Consider the following 16626-nt stretch of genomic DNA (forward strand, 5'->3'; position numbering starts at 1 on the left):
TCAGCAGGAGTAGAAGTAAAGTCTTGAGGAACATCCCAGCCTCCAAACCTCCTCCCACCAGCTTTCCTTGAACATATGCAGACATGTGTGTTTGTGTGCACGCACATTCAGCTTCTTTCTCTTTCTCTCACTTCCCCACACCCTACATATCAACATAGCATTCAAGTTCCCACACAGCCCTTGCCAATAAAAACGACCGGAGGAAAAGGGGCCATTTTTCCTGCCTAGTCCCTCTGACCTGGTTTACACTAGTCTCAATTGTTGGCTCTGCTCCAGCCTTGGGATTTTTTCTTTAACCACAGGGTAGGGAACTCTTTTCAAACCATATTTTAGTTTCCAGTGGAAGAGCAAAGCAGTCTCTTAGCCAGTGGAAAAGGGACTCCTATTTTGCGCTGACCAAGTGCCAAGAGCCAAGTACATGTCTTGGTTCACAAGTACAACCGACTGACTTAATATTTTTGGAGTTTTCCTTAAAAAAAGTTTTCCAGTGGGAACACAGTACTCCAGGGTTTAGTTCTTAACATTCAGGTTAGCCAGGGTCACCCTTGGGTATTTGGAGAAGCAACGTACTGGTGACAGCAGGGGACTGTGCTCCACTCCCAGCCCGTGACGTGAACACGCTGAACATGCAGATCAACGAGCACAGTGTTACCTCGCCTTGCACACTGTGGTTGTCATTAGACAATCAACACTCATCCATGGACACTGCTAGTAGTGTCACAGGTGCAGAATCATTTCTAATTCTACGTAATTGAAAAAGTACGGTAACTTCTGGCACTTTGGGTAAATGGCCTACCCTATAAGGGCTGCCGTATTCTTTCACTTGTATGGCAGCTGGAATCTAAAAGGAATTATTTTACAACTGAAAACAGATCGAATTAATTCATTCAACTGGGTGCATTTTTTTCCAGCTTGCTCAGAGTGAAATACATCCTATTTAATATATCTAGACACACATGCATACACGCACAGATGTACGCACATCCCCATGTAAAAGAATATCTGAGGCTGCATTCCAGCTGCACTCCCAAACAGATCTTTTTATGTATGTTGGGGTTTTTCGATTGCCCGATCCCAGCTGTGCAACCTCGCTGGGCTTTGTGTGTGTTTTGATGTGGTCATGAGCAAGGATCTCATCAAGGGTTGCATGTCTAAAATCCTCCCCAGATTTAGTCAGCTTGGTCAACCCTGTGGGTGTCTGGGAGTGACTTCAAGGATAAGAGCTGTTTATGTCTGGCTCAGAGCTTCTCGGAAAAGCTAGCTAAAACTAGCTGTAGTTTATTATAAAATATATATAATACGCGCGCACACAGACACGCGCACGCACACACACACACTGATACACTGTGGTTTTCCTTTGTGAAGCTACATCTGAATCTTGATATAGATTGAAGTTGAAAGTTAAAACTGCACTTACTGAAGGGGGAGCGATGGTATTTTTTATTTCAAAGCAGTGAAATACAGATGGGGTTCTCCCGCGCTGAAGTCATTCTTTCAGAACTCGTGTGCATATGGGGCTGCAGCAGGCGGGGAAGTGCCTTTATAAGGATGTTGTCTGGACCCAAGTGCTCTTGCTTCATTGTGCCCTTGAAAAAAATGGTAAACCAACAACACTGCAAAACTGTTCCCATGTTCTTTGCTGGCTGGAAGAGTGACTTGCTTCAAGTCTTAAAATCCAGCTGAATGGGCTCAATCGTCACACATCAAATTCCCAACACCAGAGATTTGCAGGATCAGGCTCAATGTTGCTGAGGAACCACTTTCAATGAAAGATTCAACAGGCTGAGGAGGGGAGTGGGAGTTTAATTCCTGACTTAAGGAATAATATTGGACCAGTTCAGTTGGCAGAGCAGTTTCTTTCAATGTAATTTTCAGGCCAGACTCACTGGCTCTTTCTGCAATCCCACTTCTGCAAAACATTAATCTCAGAAATAAGTGTGCAAACTACAATCCAGCCTATAGCAACCCTAGAGTATCCCAGGAGCCTTGTTTACAACAAATCCATAGCCATTTTTGTCCTAATAAGTATGCTTCTGTGCATAAATAATACCAAGATCCCCCACTTTACTAAATTCATAACCTCTCTGGAGTTGCTAAATTGTATTTAGCACTTCAAAAGGCAAGTTGTGCACATATTCACATTTCTTTCCTTCCAGATCCTGCAGGATTTTTTTTTATTTGTTTATAATGGTCACAACTGTTAAAAAAGATTGTTTTATGTGGAGTCACTGTTAGCTGTGAGCACACGTGCAGCCGTGCAAATAAAAGAGGAAGAAGTGTTCAGACAGACCAACAATTAAAAAAAAAAAATCCATCTAGTGCTGGCCAGGAAGTTTGGAGGTGGAAGGGGACATGCTAGCTGCTGGGGCTGGGTGAAGAATCAGAAAATCAGGTTAATTTATCACCACACAAAGCATTTAAGGGGGGGAGGGGGGGCTCTTTAGGGAATTGTATTAGACTGAAAAAGTAAGGATGAAGGAAGAGGGGGTTATTTGTGGGAAGCTGAATGTGCTGGGCTCCCTTCACATTTATGCTGGCATAAATCATGGAGTGGCTCCATTGGGGTCAGAGGAGTTCACAGATATAAGTGAGTGGGGAATTAGCCCCTTTGTTCCCAGATCCATGAGATGAACCTTTACTGTATGACTAAAATGCTGCATCTTGCATAACTTTCTTTGGCTGAATCTGGCTGGCAGGTGGCATTTGCATTACTGTCGAGTCAAACAAGGCTTATGATCAACCTGGAGGTTCTCCCTCTGGGAGTCAGGACAGCAAATCCAGGTCGGGTCACCAGCAGGAGGGCTAGCAGGTTAGTTCCAGGGAGATGCATTGCCTTGCACGGCTGTGTCAGGGGCACTCTGAAGTGCTTTCAGCTGTGGTTTGCGAAGATTTCCCCACAGGTCAGACTTGGGGAGACATTGTGTTAGCCAGCGAGCGTGTTGGGAAAAGCAGGAATAGAAAGCAAATACTTCATGTCATCAAGCCTCCCAAAATGATGGGGTAGAATGAATATTCGCTGCTTCAATCAGGGCTGTCGGGAGAGGGGAGGTAGAGAGCTCTGTGCTGTGACGGTCTGGCCTCTTGCCATTGCAACCAGAAACATCATAACAAAACCCCCAAAGATTGTAGTAAGTGTTTCCTAGAACTGATGTTTAGATGTGGTAGGTTTTTCTCTTTTAAATATATACAGTAGGGATGCAGTAAATCTTCCGCCAGTGCTCTGCGCTGACTCTTACACCGTGACAGGTCGTTTATAACTATCAATCTGCATCAGACTAAATATTTTTCTGCAGTCCATGTGAAAGTGTAGTTCTTGATAGAAGCTCTTTAATATCTTATTAATCACTGCCAGGCGTGTTGCAAAGAGGCTGTACGAACCAAGTGTTTCAGCTAGCCCATGTGTAAAGGTTTTAAAGGGTTTGGATGAAGGGGAACCTGAAGCTAAAATACTCCAGTTTGGGGTTCTCCAGGAGTTGTTTCACAGGTGAGTATGCAGGGCTCAGTTCTCCTCTGCCTTACTCTGATTTCATCCACCTGTAACTCCACTGGCTTCAGCAAAGCTACTCCTGATGCACTGTCGAAGTGAGAGGAGAGTCCGACCCATGGTTCATAAGAATGCATGGATAATAATCTGTTTTTCAAGCCCCCATGTTTCCTGGGAGCGAAAGGAGTAGATTTGAGCGCTTGCCAGTAAGATACTGCACACCTTCCCAAACTGCCATTCAGTGCTGTGGTTAGTGCAGTTTTGTCGCTGTGTATGAGACAAAATACCTGAATAGCTCTGAGAGGCCTTTAAAATGTACTGTTAGGGGAGTAAGTAGGATAAGGGACTGCATATCAGTTACTGGAACGTCACTGCTCTTAATAATATTTTACTTGTCTGTATCCCCTTCAAGTAAAGGTTCTGTTTAATTAGGGATTAAGTCTCAAAACATCCTTGAGAAATACCCAATTTGTATGTGGGTCACCTGAGTGTATGTAACTAGCTTAAGGTCATCCAGTAGATCAGTAGCAGAGTTTATAAGTCCTGTTTCCCAGTTCCCTTTTCTACTTTAATATTTCCTGAAAAACTTGTCAGATGATTTCTTTGACTGGTTTTATTTTAATGCAGGGGTGTCAAACTTGTCTGGTCCCATGAGCCAGCTGAGTGGGGCAGGGCTGGTCCATGGTCAAGTGAATGCCTTGCCCTGCTTGTCGAATCCGACTACACTGCACACCACATCTGTGTGGGGCCACATGCAGTACCCACTGTACCCAGTCCTGGACCCGTACTGCACGTGGAGCAGCTGGGAGCGGACCAGCCGGAGCAGGCACCCCACGCAGCATGCATCCTGGACTGGCTGCAGTGTAGTGCACGTGCAGCGCATGTCCCAAACCCTGCGTGTGGGGTGGATTCTGCGCACACCGGGCCTAGAGACAGCACCAGGAGCTGAATGATAGGGCCTCACAAGCTGGATGTGACCCACAGGACATATCTTTGACATCCCTGTTTTAATTAGACAGTGCAGAGGTGATGAAAGGACGAGTTCTTAAAATATTCTTGTTTCCCAGTTGGGGTTGAACGCTCATGGCCTTTCTTTGGGCTAGCTCTGGCTGCATACTGTGTATCTTAGAGGCTCCCAGGGCCTTTTTTTCCTGGCAAAACAAATTCAGACATCTGGGGGCCCCTTTAAGGTACAGTCAGTGATAACATGTGATCGCTTACTCTCCTTTCCACAGCACTCTTACAGTAAGTAGCAAGGGGCTGGGAGCTTGATCCTGATAAGGGTGAACACCCAGTTTGCTGAGTCAAACAAGCAGCTCGCTTCTGTGCTACATTTCACACTTAGATACCACAGCAACAAGTACAGTATAAATGCCTGGAAAGGAAGATTAGAGCTAACTCTCATGGGGTTTTGCATTTTGGCTACTGAATTTCTGTCTGGGGGCAGAGGGGGTGGGGTGGCAGTGGTATTAAAAAAAAAACCAGAAAGAAAGAAAAGAAAGCTGGTTCTGGTGAAGTGTGGCCTGGCTGCACTTAGAGAGCAAAGTCCTTCTTTTCAGAAAATGAGAAGTGACAGTCAGCTCCTCCCTTTCCACTCAGCACTCGGGAGTGTGAGCCCATTTTGGCTTTTAGTTGGGGTTTGCATTAAGTGATCTTTTCCCCAGGATCTCATGGCAAGTCAGCGGCAGAATGAAAAACTGAACCCCGATGTGCTGAGACCCACTTCAGTGTCCCTCCTAAATCCCCTTTCCCTACCTGCGAGCTTGGCAGTGAGTTACATGAAGGCATGCTCTCGCCTTAAGATACATGCATGACTGTGCCCAACAGACTGCTACGCTTTCTTTGCAGCTCTTTCAAGCTCCCTCTAAGACACAGCTATGTGTCTAGATCACAAGTTGCCTTGGGATAAATGAGCAAAGTGAGAGGAGGTGATTGCTTTTAATGTACTTTTGGCCCAGACCTCCCCACCCACAACTAGTTTTCAGTCGCTCACAGATTTTGAGCCAGGATCCACTAAGTCAGTGGAAAGACTGTTGACTTCGCTGGCCTACAGCTTTGCCTTGTACTGCTGCTCACCCATTTGGATACCACTGGATGCCAGCATACATATTGTCATTCTTCAGCTGCTTGCTGCTTTATTTTTAAAGACTGTTTTTCTGGCAGTGTCTGACACGTTTCTAACCCCCAAGACGCCTGTCTTTGAGGTTTTACCAAAACGGTCTCAGACTGGCGTCTGGTCTTGTGGTTTCTCCCCTTAATGAGAAATTCATTTAATTTTCACACCCCGACTGAATAGCTGCTGAAACAGGAAGCTCCACCCTTTCTCATGGTATAACTGAACTTCAGTTTTTGCAGACTGGCTGCAAAAGCAGCAACCTGAACACAGCAATATCAGGCTATGTATGGATTGATGGGCTTGTCCCTGATTTTAAGTTTGCTGGTTTTATGCGGTTGTAACTTCAGAGACTCCAACTCCTGATCTACACCCCTGCAAAACAGATAAGACATAGGTTTGACTGTCTGCTGCACTCACCCTGTCTGTGTAGAAAGATGCCTTTTCAAGTCTTCCATATCCAAAATTATTGTGTGGGGAGAAGCCTAAACCTTTTAGGTACAGCCCTGTGTTGGGGTGTACTGCTGAGCAACCTAGGAAAGGAAAAGAGAATCCCAACTTGAAGCTCTGCATCATTGTTGCGTTGTAGCCCTTGCCTATGAAGGAGCTGGCCCTGAGTTTGGACCTCTGACCTGGGCTGGGCCTAGCTTTTAGCCACGGAGGGTCTAATGTAAAAACTTCGATGAGCCCAGGGGGAACAAGCAGCTCCCCGCCGTCTCGGGGAGCCTCCCCGTTGTGCCACCGAGTCACGGGCCAGGAAAGGAAGAGCCCTGCTGCAGCTTATGCCTGTGGCTCAGCAGCGCCTGCTCCTACGTCAGACCTGGGCGTGCTGGTTCTGTTCCTGCCTCTGCACGTGCATTTTGCTTGTTTGCTGGCTGATGAGTTAACATCAAAAGCCTCTGCTGGGGCCCTCAGCCCCAGATGCCAGCTCTGCAGCGCCCTAACCCCGGAGAGGCAGCCTCAGCCAGGAGCGATCAAGGAACCACCCAAGGGGCCAGCTGGCTGCTTGGCCCCGCGCTCTTCCCCTATTAGGCTGCTGTGCGGCAAGAAGCACAGGGCCCCGGAGGAGCCGACGCTGAGGGGCTCGAGGCTGCCGCCCAGCCACAACAGTAGCCTTTCATCTGTACTTAGCAGAGGTTCAGCTCAGCAGGCTGACTAGGCTTAGATTGCCTAGTCAAGGTGGAAAACTGTCCCCCTCTGCGAAGCCGGCTTCCCCTTGTACCAGAGCAGTGATCTGGGATGACTGGCACACGACAGAAAGGCGAGTCCCACTCTTTTTGACTCTGTGGCCAGATGAAGCTGGGTTTAGCCCTTGAAAGACGTTTCCAGTCAGGCAAGATAAAGCAATTTCTCTTGATACTGGTCCCATGTCCCTAGTCTATTTTAAGCTCCATTGAAAGGGCAGGGTTAAGGTTGGGGAATAGATGGATCCCGTCGGCCTGTTGAGAGCCTGTGCGCAAAGCGTGCTCTGTCCCTTTAACTGCCTGGTTTCTGTGCAGAGATGAATCGGTAACCCCATGCAGTGTGGGTCACTGCACCTGCTCCCAGCCTGTCAGATCTTCTCAAAGCTACAATAATAGCCACAGTGGCCAGGCTTGCCCTGCATCACTGAACTCAAAGAGCAAAAGCCTGAAGTTTTTCTTTTCTCACTCGTGCTCTCCCAGCCATGGGGGTGCTGCATTCACACCTAGCCTGGGAAAGGGTAATAATCCTGGGTGGCATACAGGAGTTTCCCCCATTTAACCTGGAGAGCAGAGGCTGCTTTAGGCTTTTGGGATTTGAGGTGAACGTGAGGCTGAGACTCAGATTAGGATTAGACCCAGCAAAGGGGACATTTGGGGCCGAATGGGGAAGAATGGATTTTTCTGCTCTGGGAATTGCCTCCCAAGCCCCGTATTTCCCAGGCAGGTGCAGCCCTGCTTGGCTCCAAGCTCATTGATCCCCAAAATCAAAGCCAAGTTCACATTGGCCCATCTTCTTTTTTTCTTAACACCAGGCAAACCTCTCTATGGTTGCTGAAACGCCTGCTAGTGGATACCATGACAGACAAGAGCTGGGTCAGTCAATTGTGGTCTGACAGGCGAATTCATGTGTTTCTGTCACTTAGCTAGGGACCGTGACCGTCATCCTTGCACATGATCCCAAGCATCCCCTGTTTTAGGCAGCTACTTTAGCATCTCTGACAGCATAGGACACAACATTTTCTTTTCCAAGGAGGCAAATTAAACTCCAGGGCTGCCATCATTCGCCCTGTGTGAATTGGCAGAATTCGTGTAGCACACAGCTGATTTCGTAGGCAAGAGGGGATCAAACATTATGTTGGACCCCAGGCCAGAGCGAGCATGTTGTGGCACTGCCTACACCTCCTAGAGGCTTCAGCACCTAAGAGGCTTTCACTGTTGTTCTTCCCCGCGGTAGGAAAGTACTGCCCTGTCTCAAGTGGTCTTAGCTTATCCCCTAGTGCAGTGATGCTCAACACGGTGCCACTGCACCCGGGGTTGCCTTGAGATCTTTTCAAGGGTGCCGCACAATGTTAGGACTGTTAGGTTTGCAAGCACGATTCACAAGATAAACCCAGAGATTTCAAATAGAAATCGATAGTTGTGGCCTTTCTGAGTTCCTTGCAACAACAAAACTGCTCTGTTATTTTCTGGAGTCCGAAAAAAAGAGTGAGAACTAAGAGCTGGCATTTTCCAAGGGGTGCTGCGAGTCTATCCAGGCATACCTCGAGTCTAAAAAGGTGCGAACCACTACTCTAGTGGATATCATAAACTGCCTTATATGCACACAGCACTCCTTGCGCTATGTAGCATAACCTCTGGGGAATAAAGGAACCTGGGTACCAAAAATCACTTGCTCAGCCCAGATGCGCAAAGCTGGAAACAGGATAAAAACGAGAGCAACATGATGAGGGAAAGATGTTTGTTGGCCCTGGCAACTCCAGAGAGAGCACCCACGAATGATCACACAAATGCCTGGATGGGTTTGTACTCAGAGGTCCAAATTTTCTCACTAAGCTGCCTTAACAAAAACACTCAGCAGACAAGACAATATGTGGCAAGCCAGTGTGTCATGCACAGGTTCCTTTTTGTTTGGCATTAAGGAAGAAGTTGGTGTCTTTTCTGAGAAGCAGAGGGCCAGAAATCATCTCCATTGATCTCGTGCTTTGTTAATACCATACCTAATCAAGCTAGTGAATTTGGCCCGATGTCAGATGTGATCCCATTTGGCCAGAATCCAAATTAACCTGATTAATTTCAGTTTGAGTTTAAAGAGAGCCAGCAAGGATACTAGGCCCAGCATTTCCCCTCCCTTTCTTTCTGTATTCTTCTCTTCAAAAATCAAATGCTTGTTAAAAAGCAAATAACTGTCAGCTTCCCACAATGTTTTTAAGTTCCTTTATAACAAGAGGTTGCTTATATAGCACTAGTCTCATGAGTGACCTTAGTGCAGCAAATAGCTTCACACAACTTACATGAATTATACAGCGAGAAACCATTGGTCTTGTGCAATGCAGGCGAAGGGAAAAAGTTAAGGAAAGAGCTGTTTCTAGCTCCTTAAGCTCCTACCAGAACCTGGGAGGTGGATTGTTTATAAGAACTGGTAAAAAGGAGTTTTAAAGTTGCTCCAGACTTTTAATTTTGTATTTTAATTTTGTAATTGCGTCTGTGTAATATATTTGAGACCAGAAAGAATGATCATCCACCGCTGTGCTGTGTCTTGCCATGCTGGCAGCTGTGGTCACGGTGAAGGTGACAGATTGGTATTTTGTCAGTGTTGATATTAGCTGAGAGTCTGTCTGAGGCTAGGGTGTAATCTGTGAATGTCGTGGAAATGGAGGGGGGGTTGGTTGTTCTTCATGCACAGTCTTATTTTTTGCATTTTGGCATGGCCAGACTGCAGGGGTGTTTGTGGGCTTTCCCTTGTAATTTTCCACCGCCTCACTCCCAGGTTTTGAGTCGTTGTTTGTGCTCCCTTGTAGTTATGAGAAGATTAGATTCTGCCTCTTTCATCCGAAGGCTCGGCTTTGCAAAACAAATCTCCTACTAGGATAAAAGGCATACAACAACGTGCTTTGTGACTCAGGTGACTACATTACCTGCCTATTGTGTGGCCGGTCACTGGTGGACAGGTTTGAAAAGCCAGAGCCATTTTTGACATGCAAAGACTGTAGGCTTCAGAAGAGTTTGAATGAAAGTACCTTAGTGAAGCGGGGGGGAAATGTTTTCAGTGGGTGCCCAGACAGATAAGAAGGTAATGAGAGGAAGCACTCAGCTGAGTGTTGCATGCAGCCTGGCACAGCAGCTCGCTGCTCTCTGGATTTCAACAATTTGTTCTGATTTCTTGCTGAACGCTGTTGGCGCTAAGTTCAGTATTTCACAAAAGCATTTATTGTCACAGGCAGGGAGGAATCGGTTGTTAGTGTTACAGCAGTATCTCAAGGCCTATTACGCATGTGGCTGCTGCCACTTGAGAAGTAGCTCGTGCCCAGAAGAGTGAGTAATCCAAGTGGGCAAGGCAGGAGAAGGGTGGCCAGTACAAGGGAGGTGAACTTGCCACATATCGGGAGATGATATTGCTTCCCCCCTTCCCCCAGCCCTATCGCTTCCTTTGTAGAGAGGGCAGAGGGGCAGGAGGCTTCCCCCCTTCCTCACCCTTAACTGGGATTTCCTGACGCAGCTCACCCCCAAAGGAACGGATCAGCACCGAGGGGTTGCAGACTTTCCCTTGGCCGCTCCAGTTTTTGCAGCTCTGCCTTGGATGTCAGTTTGGTTTTAAGAAAAAAAGGAAAGGACGAGGAGGGGAAAAGCAGGAGAGGTGCCGTCCCTTTAAACATGTAAATGAGATTGTTCAGAGTTAAATCTCTCCCCTCAAGCCCCTTTAAGACTTGACACTTTCCTCCCCTTTCCCCAGTGCTGTTTGTTTTTACACTTGACCTGTGGTACAAATCCCATTATGGCATTATCTCTGTGTGTTTAGTTTAGGGCCCAGAGTGGCTGTCTCCAGCCCTGCCTGAGCAGAGCAGTCTCCCGGTAGGGGACGGGTCTCCATGTTAAGTCTTGCCACCTGTTGCCTTTTTCATTCCAGGTCCCTCTCCGCCCCCCTCCACCCCAGCTCCCCTCCCCACATTGCTCACCATCCCCAGTGGATAGGGCTGGGATTGGCAGTCAGTTGCCAAATACTTTTCTGATGCCGTCACCGCTTCTGCACAGAGAGTATCTCGGAAAGCACAAGTGAATCTTTTCCAACATGCTGTCTGTCCTGTGCTTTCTGCGCTAGGCATTCAGCAATGCCCCTTCCTCGCAGGGTACATGTGAGGGGGGCTGCGCCACAGCTGATTTCAGAATGGACGCAAAGAAACGGAGAAACGCTGAAGCGGCGCCAAGAGAAGCCGTTGCAAATCAAAGCTGGCGTTCGGCACTGGCACGGGCTAATTTTGTATTCATGGTTACACGTATGCACACCCATGTCATTCTGCATCATCTGCTACGTATGAAAGCTGCCCCAGCCTCCCGCATGCCAGAGATTGCTTTAGTAAGAGATCTGTACCCATTTTGGGTACATTACAGCACATATTGGGCCATGGAAGCCATCGTAGCAGTGCAGGCTGCCAGATTAGCTGGCGCTGGCTTGAGCTGCAGCTTTGCAAAGCTGCCCTGCCACCCATAAAGACAGCAGACTGCTCGTGTACCTTTCTGCAAGAGTTAGCTCCAAACTGAGGTGGGCAAAGCAGTGTGTTCGGTATTGGAACGTAGCTACACGTTTTGGCGAGGGTGGTTACGGCTAAGGGACTGAGGGTCTTTTGACATATTCTTATCCCAGCTCTGCCTGCTCCTAGTGTGACTTCTGGATCAATCACTTAACCACAGCACTCCACAATGAGTGCTCTTTAGGGAGGGCTCTGCATGCGGGTGCTTGACGTCTCCAGACAGTGCTGCGTTCCACCCGCTGACAAGTAGGCCCCTTCAAAGCGCCGCATATTGGACACCCAAATATCATTAACTGCTTGTGTGCCTCAGTTTCCTTGTCTGTAAAAGGAAGGCAATACTTGCCCATCTGTTTAAAGTGCTGTTAGATGAAAGGATGGGAAGTTCTATGAAAGTGTAGGTTATTAATACTGGGTATAGCCATATGGTGCTGCTGCCTTAATTACTGCCTCGTTGGACACAACTATGGAAAACCAATGAGTTTACCAACTTACAGAAAGAAAGAAAGGAATAGAAACAAAGTTGGTGTGTTCTTGTTTTATTATTTGTACTCTTGATGCAGGATGAGGTCCGGAGCCCTCTCCCCTCCCACCTGATAGCGTTGTTTGTGCTGGCTGAGCTTCAAACTGGTATCCCCAATGTACCAGTTAAACCAGTAGTTACCAATTTTTTTGCAAGCCACACTGGGATTGTAGGAATTTTATTCTTTCACAGTGTTGAAGGAAAGGAGTCCTGCTTGCCAAAGGGCTTTCTTATGCTTGAGGGTGATTTATAGGCCAAGCTGAGCCACTTGTGGAAAAGGCAAAGCAGCTCTTGGCAGCGCCCCCAGAATCCACTGCAGCTGTGGGGTAGTGAAGTCATCGGCATAACAACCATTGCAAACAAAATAACAAAGTCTGCTCTGTTCTCATTTAAAATACACTTTCCAATTCAGAAACCACATTAAAACTCACCTTTCTGCATACACTAATAATAAAAAAGGCAGATGTCTCCCAGCAACATGGTGTGAATGGCTCAATTATATTTCTGCTTCATTTTAGCCCTTGTATCATAAACTTTGTGACATTCCTATATCTAATGAATGAATGAAGGCAGCATTGTGTTGTGGTTTACATTTGTCTCTGTCCCTTTGTCTCTTCCATTTGTGGCTGTGATGGATCATTTAAAGAAGCCGCAGAAAAGATCAATATTTGTTTTAAATATCAAGTTTGCTTTGCCTTTTATCCTGGCACTAAATTTACTGAAAAGAGTAATTATTACATTTCTGCCCTTTTTCCCTCCTCTTCCCTTCAGGTCCCTTCGGATCCTCCTGCTTCCAAAAAACCCAAAATAGATGACTCTACTTCTCAGTCCCCAAATTCAAGTGAGAAGGAAAAGCAGTCCAGCTGGTTACGGTCCTTGTCCAATTCATCCAACAAGGTGACTCTTAACACAGTTTTGTTCAAAGTAGACAGATAAAATCAGTACTTGGTGTCCTTCTACTGAGGCCAGTAGAGCAAGACAAGGGATGACTTTGGCCCAATCCTCCTAAATCTAAGACCTTCCCTCATTTCCCTGAAGAGCAGTGAGTTTTCCTGTCCTCCCATTTTTCCTGCCATCTCTCATTGAGCCCTGGCCTCGCTGTGAGATGAAGCAAGCAGTTTAGTTTGTTCATGCTTTGGAGGAACAGGGATTCTGAAAGACCCAGGAGCCTTGTGTGTTCCCTTGCAAACCACATATTATTTATTGGCAAGCACCGCCTGTATAGTATTTTAAATTTAATCCAATTCAGCTCTTCCAGTGAAAGCTGCTAAGCAATTAAGTCCAGTAAGCCAACCTGGCCTGGGAATTGGGTTAGAGATAACAGAATGCATGCATGTGTACGCACACGCTCCCAGCCTCTCTCCACTGCAGTTTATACTTTTAGAGAAGATATGGGTAATGCTGACCTATTTTCATTCATGTCTTTCCTTTTTCTTTTCCTTCCCTCGCAGAGCATTGGCTGCGTCCACCCCCGTCAGCGTCTCTCTGCTTTCCGGCCTTGGTCCCCCGCTGTTTCAACAAACGAGAAAGACCTCTCAACACATCTTCCCACGTTGATGCGAGACAGGTAAGAAGACATGAATCAAATGGGAGATACGTTGGCAGCTGCAGACTTTCCTCTTCCAGAAAGGTCTGTCAGATTGCTGGGTTATTTCCTTTGACTTGGTATCAATGGCAAGTGGCTTTTCATGAGTGAGATGTCCCATGAAAAACTGTGAAATGAAAGGTCTTTCTGTGAGCTGATTCAATGGTGCAAAGGTGCACAGTGATTTTGTGCAGATGATCCAGAACGGTGGTCCCCAGCCTTCCTGGGTTTTGCTGTGTAGGTGTTTGTTGTTACTTGCTCTCCTTTCTGTAGTTTCATTACTTTTCATGCACAGGTCTCTACACAGGCACAGCACAGGAACGTTTGTGTCTATACTTAAAGTTGTCTGACACTCCATTTTAAATCCTTGTTTTTATTTGCTGGTAACTTTGTGAAATTTGAACTATTTGGGCTAGTAATCTTCCTGCGAGGTGTCTGCCTCAAGCTAAGTTAATGGCTCCCCCCAGACATGTTTCAACTAAAAAGATGCAGGTGGTTTTGAGAAGGGATTCTAGAAAATGCATAAATACATTGGCTCATGTTAAAAAAAAAGGAGGGGGGGAAGCTCAACAGTTTTGTTGAGAAACTTGAACAGGCTTGGAATTTAGCTGGGAGTAACACTTGTGTCAGAATGTGCCATTTCCTGTCCCTGGAAGAAATCTGACCAGTTCAGAAGCCTCTGAAAAAATTCAGTTTGTACATGCTTAATGAAACTTCAGTGTGTAATTAAAGATTGTGTCATACCGAATATATACAGGGGAGCTGACTTCAGGTTACATGGACAGCCTTAATTCTGGCATTTCCTAAATTTAGAGTGCTTGACATTGCAACAGTGATGCCTTTTAACATGTTTTTTGGATGTAATTTAATATATTTGCACTCAAATACTTGCCATGTGGAGAAATAAATTATATGCTGCAGTACATTGTTTGCACTCTCATGGCTTTTCTCCAGGATGTGCAATCTCTAAGGTTGCAAGACATTTGTGGGTGGGTAATAGTAAAAGCTCAACATCTTGAAAAAATCAGTAAAGTGCCAGATACATAAACGTAAAATAGGATTTACTTTTTGGAGACTTGAGTCTCCAACCTCTCTTGTATTTGCACCGTATGTAGTACTGAAACTATAATGTTCACCACACTGAAAGGAGGGTATATCTGTAAATCTCTCCTCTGCATTCAGAACTGTGGCTCACCTAACCAGTATAGAGATTAGACCAGATCCTCAGCTGATGTAAATGAAGGTTGAAATCAGCAGAAATCCACTGAGTCACGTCAGTTGAGGACCTGGCCATTTTTGCACAACACTTTGATTAGGAGGCATTTTAAAGGCAAGACAACTAAATGTTTTACCCCTCCCTTTTTCAGCAGTTTTTATTCCTACAAAAGTTTTGAGAGTGCCATAGCTCCCAATGTGGCACTCGCGCCTCCTGCTCAACAGAAGATTGTAAGCAATTCCCCGTGTGCCACAGTGGTGTCACGGAGCAACGAGCCACTGAACAGCCCTGCCCAGCCCCGGAAAAGGAAGCTGCATGCAGACACCCCAGCAGTTCCAGAGCCGGTGGCCACTGTCACCACCACCGAAGAGGACAAGGAATCAGAAGCCGAAATTGAAGTAGAGACCAGAGAGGAATGTAAGTGTGAGTTGCACTTGCCTTTCATTTTCCCCCCCTCAGTAATCTTGGGTGGAGTTTTCCACAAGATCCCAAAGGTGCTCAACCCCATTTTGATTCATGTCACTGAGAACCGACATAACTGCCTTGGGTACCTAGGAAAAGCCCAGTCTTACACAATAATGAAAAACAGGAAATTAACACCTACAAACCTGCGGGTGACATTTTTACTGGAGGCGTACCCCTAAAAAGCCCATGCCTCGAGGGCTTCCACAAAACCTGAATCCATGGCACTGAACTGGGTAAGGAGCTGTGCGGATAAGTACAGCATGACATTTGAATAGAAAACCTGTGGTGCTTTGCTAGCTGATCCAGGAACTGCTCTCAAAACCTGGCCTGGTGTTTACTTCCACGTGGAGGGAGATGTTTGGCCCGTAAAATGCCAGCTTGCGCACGGTGTCGACTGTGCAATTCTGGTTCAGAAAGAAAACATGGCCCTGAGTGGCAGATCTGCAGTTTGGCATCCAGGGCCTCAGGCACGCAACTGCTACATCCGTGTTGGTTCCCTGAATTTCACTCAGTTATATATGTCAAGTTCCACTTCATTCCCGTCATGAGGGCTGAGGCACTGAGTGTCCCGTTCAAGTCAATGAAAGCTTTGCCATTGGCTTCAGCGGGTGGAGGATCAGTCCTTAATCTGTGTACAGAGTTTATGCTGTAGTGCGTTACGTGAGTGAACTTCATCCACAGAGAATAATAGGACTTCCTCATCCAATTCTCCCCAATGCTTTGGCAAGGTTTTCTGACCGGGGAGTGCAGAGAATTTGCATGCAGTTAAGAGCCTGGTTGGCTAAACCCCAAAGTTCCCGGGCAGGCAAAATTCCCATTGCCCTTGCTGGAAGCCAAGTTGTAACCTTGGACTTGGAAGTGGTTTGTATTTTTGTCCTACCTCAGATATCAGCATATAAAATATTCCTTTCCTTTTTATTTGTAACTTGCACATTGAGATGCTCCTCTTTTCAGAGGCTTTTTAATTTCAGGTTATGTCATTATGAAATTAAGTACAGTTTTCACTAATGTTTGGATGTTTTTGGTTTTATTTTTAGTTACCTCCTCTCTGTCCTCGCTCTCCTCCCCATCCTTCACTTCATCCAGCTCTGCAAAGGACATGAGCTCACCGGGAATGCAACCCCCAGCCACAGCCAGCAACTCTTTTGAGGTTGCAACCCATGCTGACTCTCACAGCAGTGGATTGGAAGCTGAACTGGAGCACCTACGGCAAGCTCTGGACAGTGGCCTGGACACTAAAGAAGCCAAAGAGAAATTCCTTCATGAAGTTGTTAAAATGAGAGTTAAGCAGGAGGAGAAACTAAATGCTGCGTTGCAGGCTAAACGCAGCCTACACCAGGTAAAATGCAAAATAGCTTCTTATTGTCATTGTCTGCAGATCTCGGAACGAGTCAGCTAGTTCTGCGTTAAAAATACTTCTCTGGTCTTCCCACAATGGCAGTACCATTCACAGGAGCTCTGATTCAAAACACAACTTGGAGGCCAGGTTATGCAGGAGAAGGGGTTTTTATGTTTTGAGACCCACCACCCATT

General features: G+C 46.4%; 1 protein-coding gene across 4 annotated transcripts in view; it reads left to right on the forward strand.

The window, feature by feature from the left end:
- SKI (SKI proto-oncogene) overlaps positions 1 to 16626 on the forward strand; it is a 137831-nt gene that overhangs the window by 111114 nt on the left and 10091 nt on the right. The window contains exons 2-5 of one of the 4 annotated variants that reach the window (XM_006016198.3): positions 12599 to 12724; positions 13279 to 13394; positions 14780 to 15051; positions 16131 to 16432. In XM_006016198.3, coding sequence (XP_006016260.1) covers positions 12599 to 12724; positions 13279 to 13394; positions 14780 to 15051; positions 16131 to 16432 — 816 coding nt within the window. The remainder of the gene's footprint in view (positions 1 to 12598; positions 12725 to 13278; positions 13395 to 14779; positions 15052 to 16130; positions 16433 to 16626) is intronic. The other 3 variants (XM_014523282.2, XM_006016199.3, XM_014523285.2) reach the window with 3 other exon arrangements.

Source organism: Alligator sinensis, unplaced genomic scaffold (genome assembly GCF_000455745.1).
Source record: "Alligator sinensis unplaced genomic scaffold, ASM45574v1 scaffold366_1, whole genome shotgun sequence".
NCBI classification, from domain to species: Eukaryota; Metazoa; Chordata; order Crocodylia; family Alligatoridae; genus Alligator; species Alligator sinensis.